The 13,963-nt window shown below is 45.9% G+C and overlaps 2 protein-coding genes across 2 annotated transcripts in view; one reads left to right on the forward strand and one right to left on the reverse strand.

Moving 5' to 3' along the window:
• CAPN14 (calpain 14) overlaps positions 1–6,024 on the reverse strand; it is a 32,088-nt gene extending 26,064 nt beyond the window's left edge. Inside the window, exon 1 of the mRNA XM_027911151.1 lies at positions 4,896–6,024. The gene's annotated coding sequence lies outside the window, so the exon portion shown is untranslated. The remainder of the gene's footprint in view (positions 1–4,895) is intronic.
• Positions 6,025–6,722: 698 nt separating this feature from the next.
• The window catches only part of EHD3 (EH domain containing 3), a 30,303-nt gene continuing 23,062 nt past the window's right edge, over positions 6,723–13,963 (forward strand). The window contains exon 1 of the mRNA XM_027911159.1: positions 6,723–7,281. Coding sequence (XP_027766960.1) covers positions 7,055–7,281 — 227 coding nt within the window. The 5' untranslated portion in view covers positions 6,723–7,054. The remainder of the gene's footprint in view (positions 7,282–13,963) is intronic.

Below are 13,963 nucleotides of genomic sequence, written 5' to 3' on the forward strand. Positions count from 1 at the left end.
TTTACTTGAAAAAGAACTGAACTTTATATATAGGCTTTGAAACACAGAGATAGTATGAAAAAGCCAATGCTTTCAGCAATGGAGGTTTAAATCACCTGAATATATAGCCTTATTTTCAATAAATTCAGCCAGCACCCCTGACTGTAACACGAGTGTGTTTAGAGGTAATAATGCAGTTACTCTGTATGTTTTGAAAACCTCCCAGGTGAACCTGCCTTATAGGTGTGTTGTTTTAAACTCTTTTCCAAGTTACCTAGAAATCTTTGAACAAAAGAGGCAATGAAGCATTTTATGTGTCATGAACAGTGACTTCTTTGACAGCTACAAGGCGTTCCACTTGTGTTTGGCCGCAGTCGTGCAGGGGAAGCCACCAGGTAAAGCTGTATGTGACTAGCCAGGGTGTACCTGGAAATCACCGGTACTCCGCTCAGCAATGGCGCTGACCCAGACTGAATCAGTGCCCTACTGTGTCCTCCCTCACAGGCAGAGCAGAGTGTGTGCATGTCTCTCCCAGCAATTAAAATTTCTAAGGGAAAGCAGCCAAGTGTAGCAGAGTGTAGCTTCCATCTAAAGCTTTAGATGGAAGCCATGAGCCAGCAGGTTAAATGGATTTGATTCTGCATTCCTTGCACGTTTCCCTAGTTAGCATGTTTGCCATCTGATGTAAGTCCTTGCACTACATTAGCATCCTAGGATCTCCCCTGATCTTTCTCAAGATCTTAAATGCTCCACCCCTAAGTCTTAAATTGAGCATCTGAAGAATCCACGGAAAATCCTACACTTTTAGTAAAAGAAACTAGACCATGAATTAATTCTCTCAGAGACTCTTACTCACTCTATGACAGGATTTATCTCAGGCAACACTGGGGCAGTGGGCAATTTGAGGGCTAAACCTGGAGCTGACAGAGCTCAGCCCAGCTTTTCAGATTTAATAAAGACAATCCAAATCTGGGCTGAGGAGCTGCTCCTGATTGTGTGGAACAGAATAAATGTTTGCATGCAAAACAATAAATTTTAGGGTGAGCAGAACAAATGATGCAGGGCCATCTTTTACAACCATTCTTGTAATACAGCAAAACATTAGCTGCAGAAATTAGTAGTCATTAGTCAAAACGAAAATGTAAGTGTGTTAGGCTTTGTTAATCTTTATTAGTCTCTAAACAACAGTAGTCTCTACACAAGGGTATAAAAACAGCACTTGCAGGTACAATCTCAAGTGTCTTTGATTAAATATAGTGGTGCATTTCAGAAAAAAAAAAAAAAAAAAAAAAAAAAAAAAAAAAAAAAAAAAAAAAAAAAAAAAAAAAAAACAAAAAAACAAAAAAACCTCAAAGTTGACTCCTGCCCTTTCTGTGGGCTTTTAAAGCAAATAGAAATATCCTGAAAAGAAGCACTGAACTATGTTTTCTCACAAAACGAATGAATGTACAGACAGGTGGATGACCTTGCCCTGAATTTCCTGTGCTTAGATTATTGGCCCAAAAGTTGATGATCACCTTCTGGCGCTGAGATTTCCAAGGCCAAGCAGTGAACATGCCCCAGAGCCTCCCACTGATCTTTAAAAAAGTCTACAACAAAAATGCTGGGATGGCTTTCAAAACTTCAAACAATACCTCTCTGACTAAAGATCACTTTTAATGACTCCAGTTGAGAATTTAAAATACATATTTTTTGCTGAACTAATTGTCCAAGCTACACAGAAATAAGTGGAAATATGAAAAACCTATTTAGTCAAGATCTGTCCTTTAGCATTTAGGGTTACAACATTCATGAGCATCCCAGGCACAAGAGATTCTGCCTACTCACAACTCCCACTAGAGACAGATGAAGATTTTGATCTCTGCAGAACATTAGTGATCAAGTATCAGCTGAATTGGCTCTAAACAGCAAAAGTTAGAAAACAGGGGTGCACAAAATCTGGGATAGTTAAAACACCAGCCTCTGTTCCCAACCATTTGGCAGACAGGAGTGTTGGAACTGTGACATGTAGGGCAGCTGATGTGGCTCATCCAGCTGCTTTAAATCACACCAGTTCTTCTCATGTTTGCTGATAACTCTGCCTTCTAGGCTTCCAGAGAAAAGTACAGCAGCAGCTGCTGCATTCAGCACGGCAAGCAGCACTGTGTAAATAATACCCCCATCTGATCCCAGAGGACAGCTTCATCTTAACACCATGCCATGGTGACAGAGTTATACTCCTTTCAAACTCCTAGAAAATCCTAACTCTGTACTAGCCCAAGATGCCTACTGAATGCCAGCACCACATCCCTCTTACATAGCATTTGGTGTTTGATGTCTTACCTTTTCCAGCTGTGTCCTCACAGGGAAGGATAATTGTTCCACTGGCAGTGATGCCTGTTGCTTATAAATAGTATGTATGTTATCTCTATCTATGTGTGTATTTATGCCTACGTGTGCGTGCATGTATATATATGTCTCGCATACGTAACCCAAACAGTTTGTCCTAACCTATCAAACACTGTTGCAGAAGCAGGAGGCAGGGGAAAAACAGCACATTGAGTAATGGCAGAAAATTTCTAAATAGTTCAGTATAAACTGTTCCACAGAAGACATGAAAGAACAGGTCAGCCCATCACACAGACTACCATTTGACTCACCCATCGCTTCAGTGGGCAGCAGTTTCCTTGTTTAGTTTGCCATTTGTTTATTCATAGCACAATACTCCACATCTCTCCTTATATGACTAACAAGGTAGAACAGGAAGATATGTTTAACTGTGTCTTAATATATTTTAACAGGATTTCTGTTTTCAGGTAAGTAAAAGCTCAGAGAGGAAACACCCTCAAAAACCCATTTCTACTCAGAAGAGATGGGGACACGACACTTCGTCAATCAGTAAATCATAACAATATATGCAAAGAACATTTATATAAGATTGAGGGAGAAGTATGTCCTACAACAAAGACAGCCAAAACCATTCAAGAGTTATAGGAGAAACTGCCAAGTTTCTGCACTGCAAGGATGGTGAACGGCTCAGAGGATTTTTCTTTCCAGCACTATTACAGACTTCACATCAGTCAGGTCCCCTATGTATTTTCTTTTGCTGTATAGTTTCAAGGATTGAATTTTCTGGAAGCAAGCATGCTTCCCACTCACTGTATGTACATTATCCAAGCCCACATTCTCCACTTCTGGTGGTTTTTCTGGGTTCCAGCACTTTGTTCCATCCCAGGCAATGAGAGGTAAGAGCAGCATGGAGAGGGTAGGGAAAAGGACAGTGTGTGTGTACCAAGACACCTGGAAGAATGCTGGGAGAAAGATAATGAGAAATATTTCAGAGGAATATGACGGAGCAGTGAGGGCAGGAGGGAAAGTTATCAGCTTTCTGAGTTGTAAAGGCAAAGCAATGACTGAGGAAAGGGACAGACTATGCTGGAGACAATTTTATGTCTCCATATAGGCCATATGGCACCAGCAGGCAGTGAGAATTTTGATCTAGCTGAACCAGAGGAAACTCTCCTTCCCTTACTTACCAAATTGGTCTATCTGGTTTAATTCTGGGGGCCCGCTGTGCCTTCCTCTCCCCTCTTCCCTTTCCCACAACCCTGGTTATTCCCTGTTGAACCCATCACCACCTGAACTTTTGACACTATCTACTCAGGTTTCATACTTGGTAATGAACAAACAGTGGCAGTAACTGCACAGGAGGAAGTTAATTTTACTGAACTACACTGCTCCCATAAGCTTTTTGAAACTGTTGAAGTGTTATGGACTGAGTCACCGCCTCTCTTCAAATTCAGTGGCTTGCTAATGTCTCCATCCTCAGATGTTCCTTTGTAGGAAGTAAACCTGTTCAACGTAAAGCAGCAGAGAAGCAAACACACACGTCACCATTTCACATGAAATGAGTTTCAGTTATACAACATTTTGTTTCGCCCCCAAAAACAAAGTTTCATTTTGAGTGCAAATACTACGTGACTTAGTCCAGCCTCACTGACTTTCAGCAAAGTGGAAGTGAATCTTTTCCAGCAAGCCACTCTCTCCTGGTCAAGGCAAGCATCCAGCTAAGTGACTGCCAACCCTGTTACCAAGAGCAGGAACACAATAGAGAAACTACAGAACTAAAAGTTTAATCCATCACAGCTTTAAAGATAAAAGACAAATTCAATAGTAGGTAACAGTTGCAGACCCCCATCAGTATCAGATATAGGTATGCCCTGAGCACTGCGTTAGCGTGACTTCTGTGCAGGGGAGTCAAGAGTCTTTACACTGGAATGGCTAAGAAATATGTAAAAAAACCCAACTGCTCTTCCAGCAGTGACTTCAAATGAAAAATCATCATTTTTAAAAAAAAATATTTAATTGCTTTTGTTCTTTTTCTACTTGCAAAATTTAAAAAATATAAATTATTTTTAAAAAATACAACTTACTAAAGATTGCACTATAAGATCAGTCTGTCCAACAGAAAACCATACATTAAAACACCCCTGTTTAAGAAATGAAAAGGAATAAGCAATGAAAATGGATTAACATTTTCAATGGATTAAAACTTTTTATTCCGGCAGAAAGAAAAACCTAATTATACTCTAAACTTCCTTTCCTAATTTTACTTCCCTTTGCATTTGGCAAGCCCTAATACTTCAAGGTAAAGAGCATTCTTGAGGAAGTCAGCCTCAAATGGCTAAGAAAACAGAATGAAAAATAAATAAAATTGTGCAATATTTGTGAGATACCTAAAGAAAACCTATAAAGACTGTCAAGTTTTGTTGTGATCTGCCCCGATGATAACAAATCCAAAGGAAAGGGACTCTATTCAGACGAGGTAATGAAACATTTTTTTTTTTGGCCGTTGGGTACACATATTTATGATTAGTGCAATTTAATGATTAATATCCTCATCTTGTAAATGGGGAACAAGCATGCTTGTACCACACCTGTAGCAGTCGGGTCCCATGGCCTGTACAACAGAAACCTTGCTTTGCTCCCCCATTGATTGCGTTCAGGAAGGGCATCAAGGTGGCCTGGGGAGATTTACAATCAAAGGCTTCCTGGCCTGACCTTTACTTGGCTCTGAGGATAACACAAGCAAGCACCAAAGAGACTCCATATATAGCTGTAGAAATGCCAGAGTGGCACTGGAGGAGCACAGCCCTTAAATGGCAGAATTATCTAGAAGATGAAAGCAATTTTTTTTCCTACAAAATAAGCAATTCTTGCCAAAACATGTTTAATTCTATGGGGCCTTTCATTTTCAGGAGTTTTCACTGGAAAGGAGTCATCAAATTCTTAAGGCCAAAAGTATTTATAAAACTAAATAAGTGAGGAAAATCAGTCTTAAGGAGGTTTTAAAACATCGGTTGCACTTTCAGATTAGCTCTAGGCACTGGCAGGAAAGCAGAAAAGCCTGACCTTCAGAAAATACAGTCAGCTTACTATGTTCTCCCAGAAAAAGAAAACTCATCCCTGGAGTCATCCCTTGCACCTCATGGGCCAGGCCATGCCACAGAGCATAAAAGTGCCCGGGCTTAGCCAAGAGGAGCAGCTGGGAACAGCCAGGGAAGTGTCTGCTCCTGCATTCAGAGGCCCAGAAATGGACCTGGATCGTTTTTCAGGCACAGGGCTGCATGCACCTCCATGTGTCCCCCTCACCCATAAAAAGAAAAAATACTTGAAAAAATGCCATGAAAAAATGCCTCTGCTTGCACAAGCTGCGGGCTCCTCCCAACCATAAATGGCTGGGAAAGGGCAGGAGTCTGCCACATGGAGGGACAGCTTCCAAAACTGCCTCTTGCCACATTTCTCAGACCCATGGGATGGACTCAAGTGAAAGAGCCATTAGGAGATATTTTAAGAAAAAAAAACTCTACTCTGCACAGTGGAGATGAGGAGAGGCCAGCAGCAGGGCGTTGTGGCTGACAGCTGGCCCTGGGGACATGTCGAGCCACAGGCTGCTGCTGGTGGCTGTCCTGTCAGCTCTCGTTGCTGGAGGAATAAAGGAGAGGGGAACAGCAGATAATCTGCTCATCTCATGTGCTTAAATGGTGGACTCCTCCAGGCACAGCCAGAGTCGTGAGCTGTGAGGGGCAGTGAGGGGAAGTGAGGGGCAGCAGCAGTGCAGCCAAATCATGAGGCGGGGAAGGGAAGGGTTGAAGACATGACTCAGAGGGGACCTTATCAATGTGTATAAATATCTAAAGGGGGCAGTGCCAAGAGGATGGAGCCAGGCTCTTCTCAGCAGTGCCAAGCAATAGGACAAGGGGCAATGGGCAGAAATTGCTGCACAGGAAATTCCACCTGAATATGAGGAAGAACTTCTTTAACATGCGGGTGACAGCGCACTGGAAGAGATTGCCCAGAGAGGTTGTGGAGTCTCCCTCATTGGGGATATTCCAGAACCGTCTTGACACAACCCTGTGCCGTGTGCTCTGGGATGGCCCTGCTTCAGCAGGGAGGCACCAGGTGACCCACTGTGGTCCCTTTCAACCTGACCCCTTCTGTGATTCCGTGAAAGGCTGGGTGTGTTGCAGCTCTCAGAAAAAGCCGACTCCGTCTCAGATCCGTACTCGCGGGGTTTATTTTCGTGGATTTTTAAGTTTTATTTCAAACTGAGGTTGAGAAAGGGAATAAAATGGCGGCCGGGGTCGCAAAGCCCCGGGGTGGCCCCCAGGGGGCGCTGTGGGAGCCGGCCCCCTTCTCGCAGTCCAACATGGCGCCGCCCGGTGCGGCTTCACCCGCCGGGAGCCGCCGACTTCCGGCGCCCGCCCCTTTCCTGGCGGGCCGCCCCTCCGCGCTATGCCCACGCCGGGAGCCGGCGGCGTGAGGGGAGGCGGCGCCCGCCGGTGCCGCTCGGCCGGGGCTGCGCGGAGAAGCCGCTCCTTCAGCCTCCCGCGGGGACTGTTTTCTGGCTGAAACCGCCGGCGCAGGTGGCGTGAGGACGGGCGGCCATCGCGTGTGGGCGCTGGGAGGGGAGCGAGGCCCGCCTGCCCTGAGGGGGATGCGCGGGTAGCCCGCGCCCACAGCCAGCCCAGCCCTGCCCGCCGCCCCCCGCCCAGCCCCGGTGGTCGCTGCGGAGCTGGCGTCAGGCGGCCCCAAGATGTTCAGCTGGCTGGGGACCGACGACCGCCGGAGGAAGGACCCCGAGGTGTTCCAGACGGTCAGCGACGGCCTGAAGAAGCTCTACAAGACCAAGCTGCTGCCGCTGGAAGAGCACTACAAGTTCCACGAGTTCCACTCGCCCGCCCTGGAAGATGCCGACTTCGACAACAAGCCCATGGTGCTCCTCGTGGGGCAGTACTCCACTGGGAAGACCACCTTCATCAGGTAAAACCCAGCAGCCCGCTGCCCTCCCGCACGGGCGTGCCCGCACCCTCGAGGCCCGCGGGCTGTGGTGGGGCAGGACGTGTCTCTGCTACCTGTGCTGTGCCTTTGATCCCGCTTCTGTCACCCCCTTCGTGTCCCTGGTGCCCATGGACAGGTTTTCATTGAAAAGTCCCCTCCCCTCAAACGCGGAACGTTCCTGCTCAAGCACCAGGGTGCTGTAAGATGTCCCATAAAGCACCGACGTGGCAAAAAGTAGCCCAGGGCAGGGCTGAGGAGCGCAGGCAGGGCATGAGTGTGGAGATGTGAGTCACTTGGGGCCCTCTTGGCCGTTCAAAGTGCAAAGGCTTGGACAAGGCTCGCGCGGGGTATTCCCGCGGCTTCTCGGGCCGGGCTGACCCTGCTAATAGCCATTGTTTTCAACCTGATGTAGCTTTTGGGTGATGGGGCAAGCTAGGGAGACTTAAAGTGGGTATTTTGTTTTGCAAGGGCCTCTGTCTCGCACTTGTGTCTGTCTGTCTTCCTCTGCCCTGTGCCCAGAGGCAGTGCTCAGAGCCCAGTTAAAGAAGGATGTGTGCCTCTGCACAGGGGAGACCTGCCCATCTTCAGGGTTCCAGAAGTTAAGTCCTGCTTTAACCCGCATCCTGCTCTGCTGAGATGCTGGGAGCAGCAAGTTCCTTTCTAATTGTAAAGAAACAGCGGCTGCCCGCAGCTCTTTCATTTCACTCATAGAAAACTGCCGCAGAGAGGGTTAAATTTTTCCAGCTGGACTTTGTTGCAGGGATCTCTGTTCAGCCATGCTGCTTGTTCAACTTGCAGCAAGCCTTTCTCTTGGGATCATAGCTGAAGCTGCGCTGAGTTTCCTATGTGATTCATAAGCTAAGCGTTAAATTCCAGCCTTTTTCTGGTGTGGCTGTGTTGAAATCAGTGGAATTACCCCAGTGTAAATCTGGACACAAGCCACAGGCAGCCAGCCCATTGTTCTACCAGTGTTTCTTGGTGGAGGGGGGAGCTGTGAAGAGTAGAGAAAGGTGAATCAAATTGACTGTACCTCTTAAGGACTGACCTTGAAAAATGCAGTAGTTGGGTTTTTTTGTTGTTGTTGTTGTTTTGTTTTTTTGTTTTTTTAATGTACTGTAATATTCTTGCCACTAAATGTCTTGGCCAGGGGCCAAGGACGAAATGCATTTCTACTACCTTGGGGTGTACCTGACAAACAAAGTGTAAGAGTAAAAAGGCCCTTCTCCCTGTGAGTGGGTCAGATAGATGGTGAAGGGGTGCGAATGACCCAAAGAAGCATTTGGCACATCTTTGGAAAGAGAGTTGGTTACTCATCTGAAAATTAGGCTAGTTGGATAGCAGAGCTGTCGGGTTCCACCCTAGATCTGTCTTCTGCAGCTTGGTACAAACCTGACTGAAAAGCTTTTTCTGTCCTTGGGGTTACTGGTGCTGAAAGCCTGAACACGAGGAGTTTGCTGAATTCCTGATACGGCTGTCTAACTAAAGCATCTCTTCCTAATACTTCTCTCTGGATTGCCAGCATCAGTGTATCCCTGCAGTCTCACCTGCATGCTGTTGTTAGCAGAGATTTCCTGGCTATGCCTCTCTCTATTCTGTCAAGTTCTTTTTTTGTAAGTCTCAGCTCCTTTTATAAGAAGTTCAGGTACCTAAAGCATGTTCTAGGCAAAAGGAGAAGATTGAGCCTTTGCTCTGTTGTCAGCAAGTGGATCTGAGGCTCTCTGACCACTGCAATTCATTCATTCGTGTGTCCTCTTCTCCCAGCCTTCTCTGGGCACAGGGCTGGGATGAGCCTACCCAGAGTCAAGCAGAAGTGACCGGGAACTTCTGCTTCACAAGGGTGCAAATGGACCTGAGGAGGCTTTCCAGGAAGGCACAGTCTTCTTGTTTAAAATAGTGCATAAGAAGGTGAAAGTTGAGAACTCTTGGAGAAGCCCGGGCCCTCTAATAGTAGGAGGAGTGTGAGGTTCTGTCACTCCAGTATGTTCCAAATCAAAGGCAGGAGGTACCAGAAAAGCACGTGTTGCTCGTGATAGGCTTCCAGCGTGATCTTGCAAGCGCTGGTCATTAAAGACCTGGGATAAGCACCAGATTAGCACCAGGGTTATTGTGGGAAGGCAAGTGGGAGCTAAAGCTGAGAGCAGGGAGGAGTTAAAGGGGACTGGGGGAGGAAGTGGGAGGGGAGACAACCATTATATCTTAGCAGTAGAGTGAAGCAAGAAACAGCCTCTGGACGTTCCTTCCATAATCTCATCACCATGGGGGTAATTAGTGTTATCCTTATGTATCAATTCCACTCTTAAATTGCATCCTGCTTGTACTGCCATGCAATTTAGGGAGATGACTTAGTGCCACTAAATATGAACTCAGTTCCAGTTCACCTGGATCCCAGGACACCATTTAAAAAAAAAAGGGATAAAGAATCTTAGTCACCTGTCTAAGGGAAGTTATCTTCCAAATCTCTCCACTTGTTTTGGGGAATCTGAGTTGAAACAAGGAAGGAATTCAAGGCTCTGAAGCACCTAAGCTGCAGCATCTTGCAGTGAGGCTGTTCCCTTGTCAGGAGCTGATGGCAGAAAGAAGGCAGTCAAGGTTAGGAGTGAGAAACATTCCTAGAGGCTGAGCCAGGGAACAGGGAGGTGCGTTGTGTGGGTCAAAGCCAGTGAAGCGAGACCAGAGCACTGGCTTGTTTTTCAGTGAAACCAGGCAGTTCTCTCTCCTGCTTACAGTGACACAGAACTGAGTCTTATTCTGCAATGTGAAAGACGTAGCATTGCTAACTGCAGCTTTTCCATTCCTGTTTTCCTGCTGTATCATCTCTTTTTGTGCTCACTCCCATTTCTCTCCTCAGGATACATTTAGCTGAGGCTTTTCCACAGGGCTGGGGTCTGAAAGGCTGTCCTGGTTAGGGCAAGGCAACACCTCTACCTGGGAATATCTGACAGCTATAGCAGGATGTCACTGGAGCCTGCCTTTATGATGTTATTGGTTTTTATGTTTCCTGTGAGAGGTGGGAGTGCAGGACAGAACATTACTCCTCTAATTTACTTAGATTCTGTGGTCTTTTCTAAAAATAATCCTGGCTCTAGTCCAGCCATCCTGCTAATAAAATAAACAAGCCTGCCAGAGCCATACTAACTGTCAACATGGCTTGCTTTTCTGGTGTAGCCACCCCTTCCTCCTGGAGCTAATCATTTACACGTCCTGGCCTCTCCACACTGTTTGTCACAGGCTGCACGAAGAGCTCTGGTGTGACCTCCCTGTTGGCCCTGAGCCTTTCATCTCTGCCTGCACCGGGCAGTTGTCACCATTTCCTTCTGCTCTGCCCTTCTTCCCTTTCCCGCTCGGCATCACCTCTGCTGCCACACGCAGCATCCTGCAGGGCTCCTGCATGACTCATCACGGGCAAGCAGCCCCTTCCCCCACATCCTGCGGCATTCCTGCCCAGGGAGCCCGTTCTTGCCTGTCTCCTATGCTGTCTCCAAACCCTCCCAGGAAAGGGTACCCCTAACCGGACTGACACTAATGCAGCTTTCCTGCCCTTGTCCCTCACCAGGAACAGGCATGAAATGGTCAAACAGCACGATGCTTCCAGCCACATAACATGTCCAGATGCTTCTCTAAAAGTAGACTGGTCATAAAATAAACCATTCACACCTTGCCTGGGGCTGCAGACTTCCCTAACCTAGCTGAAGGTTACTCCCCCGGGCTTTTAAAGGTGTTCAGCAGCTCAGCATAAGGCATGCAGCATTGGAAGGGGAAATTACTTGTTGTTGGTGGGTGTTTTCCGCAGCAGTGTTTGGTCTTCTGTGCCAAAAATCCCCACAAATGTGACAATTGCATGTGTTCTCTAGCTTGCCTCTGGTAGCAGCGGCAGCCTGTGTCACTGCCGAGCAGAAATGCCTTCCCCCCATCAGGCAGTGTCAATAAATCCCCTTGTATTTGTCCTGTGTACAATGAGATTCTTGTGCTGCCGACACCCTGCTGCACAATGTACCCGGATCTCCCAGAGAGGCCTCACTTAAAATAGATACTGTGATACTGGGCAGTGCAAATCTTCATCTCTCTGATTTCATACCACTTGTTGCACATTAAGTCAATTAACCCTGGCTTGTAGCTACTTCTGTATGAGAGTGCTTTTGTTGGGATTTTTTGCTTTGTATGTTTTTAAGTCTCATAAAAGAAATAAATGCACAAATGCTTTGAAACATTAGCAGAGTGGAGCTGTTATAAAATTCTTTCAAGCAGTCTGTTTGGAGGAGTGTTGCTATTATACACAGCACTTTTGGCTAGACTTTCTTGGACGCTTTGCCTATAAATAACAAACAACCCCCCCACCCTCTGGTTATTTTCTCCTACTGCTCAAAACTTGTCATCAAAACATGTGCATCTCAAACCTGTAAAAAACAAGCAGGTGGTTGTTATGGTAAGGCTGCAACCTGGTATTGGGAGTAAGGGATGTTTCCCAAAAGCGCTTCACTTGTTGCATTTGGAAGTTGTCACTACCTGTTTCTTTTCTGTATAATATTTGCAAGGGGAGAACACAAAGATTATATCTATGGATTTAGTAAATTCCCATCTGTATATCATTCTTACTGTATTTAGGTCATAAGAGAAGTGACGTCCAAAGCGGCAGCAGAGGAAAACCACTGGCATGGCAGCCATGTCCACCAGGGCTCAGGTGTTTGTATTGCCATGCAGGAGGCACAAGTTTAGTTTCCAGAATCTGGCCATGTGGTCTCTAACCTAGCAAATGGTTGTTTCAGTGTAAAAGAGCTTTCCAGGGAATGGAGCCAAGAACAACATATTATATACAGAGCCCTTGGTGGGAGAGGAGTTGTGGGGTGGTTCAAGCTAGATAGAGAAGTTACTGTAGCTGCCAGGAAGATGTACTGTGATCACCAGCCAGGGAGATGACACACACCAGCACTACCTGCAGTCTTCTTTTCTTAGGTAATGACTCACTTTTATAGGAAAATTTGAGAACCCCCTACATATGGTTTAGATAGATCGGATGTATCCACCCTACTATAGGAGGTCAGAAGGCTGTTCCCTTCCTGGAATCCTTCCTGGATTATTTCTGTTTTGTTGGGAACTGCTAAACAGCTGCTATTGCATCTCAGGGTTGCTGCAATAAAGAGGAATCACTTCTGGTGGCATTCTGGTGAGCATGAGATTTGGAAATCACTTTGGATACAAAATACTAGAAAATATGTGATAATACACCAGTGAAGGAGGTCATCAGCTCCTAAGAGAATTATGGATGTCATTGCTGGAGTTACTCTTGCTGCAGCAATTCTCTTCATTAACATGTACCAAACCTGATAAATAGCAGTGACTTGCAGTATGTTCTGGGTGTACATTTGCTTGTTTTACCTCTAGATCCAGTTGATTTGGCCTTGCCCATTGGGAAACTGGAATATTTGCTGGCATGGTGTCCATAAATAGCCTGTCTGAGCTAACACATTTTTTTTTTGTTGTTCCTTAAACACTGGATTGTGATTACCTATGTTAAAATGATGGTAAAAGCAGGAACCCCCAAGAAGTTATCACAAGCCTTCATGGCAGTGGTCCTATAAGTCACTCACACAGGGACTTCCCTCTCTGGTAAGATTCCCTGAGTTAACCAGTGCTGGTTGTTAAACACACTGGCCTCAATCATGAGGAATTTTCAGCTCTTCTCCCATTTCCTTTTCCACATCCCCATAATCTACTTCTAACATCACAGCAATTCTGTGTTTATCTTTCTACCTACTAAAGGTTAGGTCCAAGCAATAGAAGAGGAAGTGCTAGCTATCTTCTGGCAACAAGCAACACAGTGTTCTACTAACTTCCGTAATCTGGTAGTCATTTTATTCTTCGTGTAACTATCCAGAGCTTATCACCAGCTCAGCTGCTCTGACACCATCCTATACCAAGGGCTAGGCCAGCTCTAGCTACCTTTTGCAAGCCACACAGACACAATGGTCGGGATCAACAGGTGGAATGTTTTCTGCATACAGATCTGACCTCAGCAATGGCATTTGGCTCCTTTATGAGCCAGAGGGAACTATCCCATGCACATACCATTGACCCACCCTGAATTTGGCTGGATAAGTCAGGATGTGCTGCCAGAGTCAAAGTCCTCTAGCCCCATGAAATTTTTTCCTTGAAAAAATTGTCTTTCCCTGAAATTTGCCAAACTGTACCTTCAGGTAGGCTGCCAGAGGCTTAGGAAATAATGAGGGATGTTGTGCTTACTGTGCTATTTGGCTTGATAACAAATATCGCAATATACTCCACCACCCACGTGCGTAATGCTCAATCTGCTTGAGCAGTGTGTAAGTGCAGACCTGTAGCTGCATTGCAGAAGTGCACAAGGAGGCAGGCTTGAGACTTCAGCAGTCAAGTACAAGGGAAGTTGGCATTTAAGTGACTGATTTGGACTCAGGGCTAAGCACATTAGTTGGATGAGTCTGCTGAAATGAGCAGCAGTGAAGTAATTGACATTGGCACCGAAGGCCGGTAAGGTTTCAGGATTAAGTCTGTGATTGTGGTGAACTGCTGTTTTTACTTTGCTCTGCTAAGGCTTTTCCAAATGTCTTGAGGATTGAAGTACATGAAATGATGCAACATGATGAGAATCTCTTCCCAGCAGCTATAATCATCTCAATTTCTTAATCCACCT

This window comes from Empidonax traillii, unplaced genomic scaffold (genome assembly GCF_003031625.1).
Source record: "Empidonax traillii isolate 1590-97213 ecotype Southwest subspecies unplaced genomic scaffold, ASM303162v1 scaffold31:size1920502, whole genome shotgun sequence".
Lineage (NCBI taxonomy): Eukaryota > Metazoa > Chordata > Aves > Passeriformes > Tyrannidae > Empidonax > Empidonax traillii.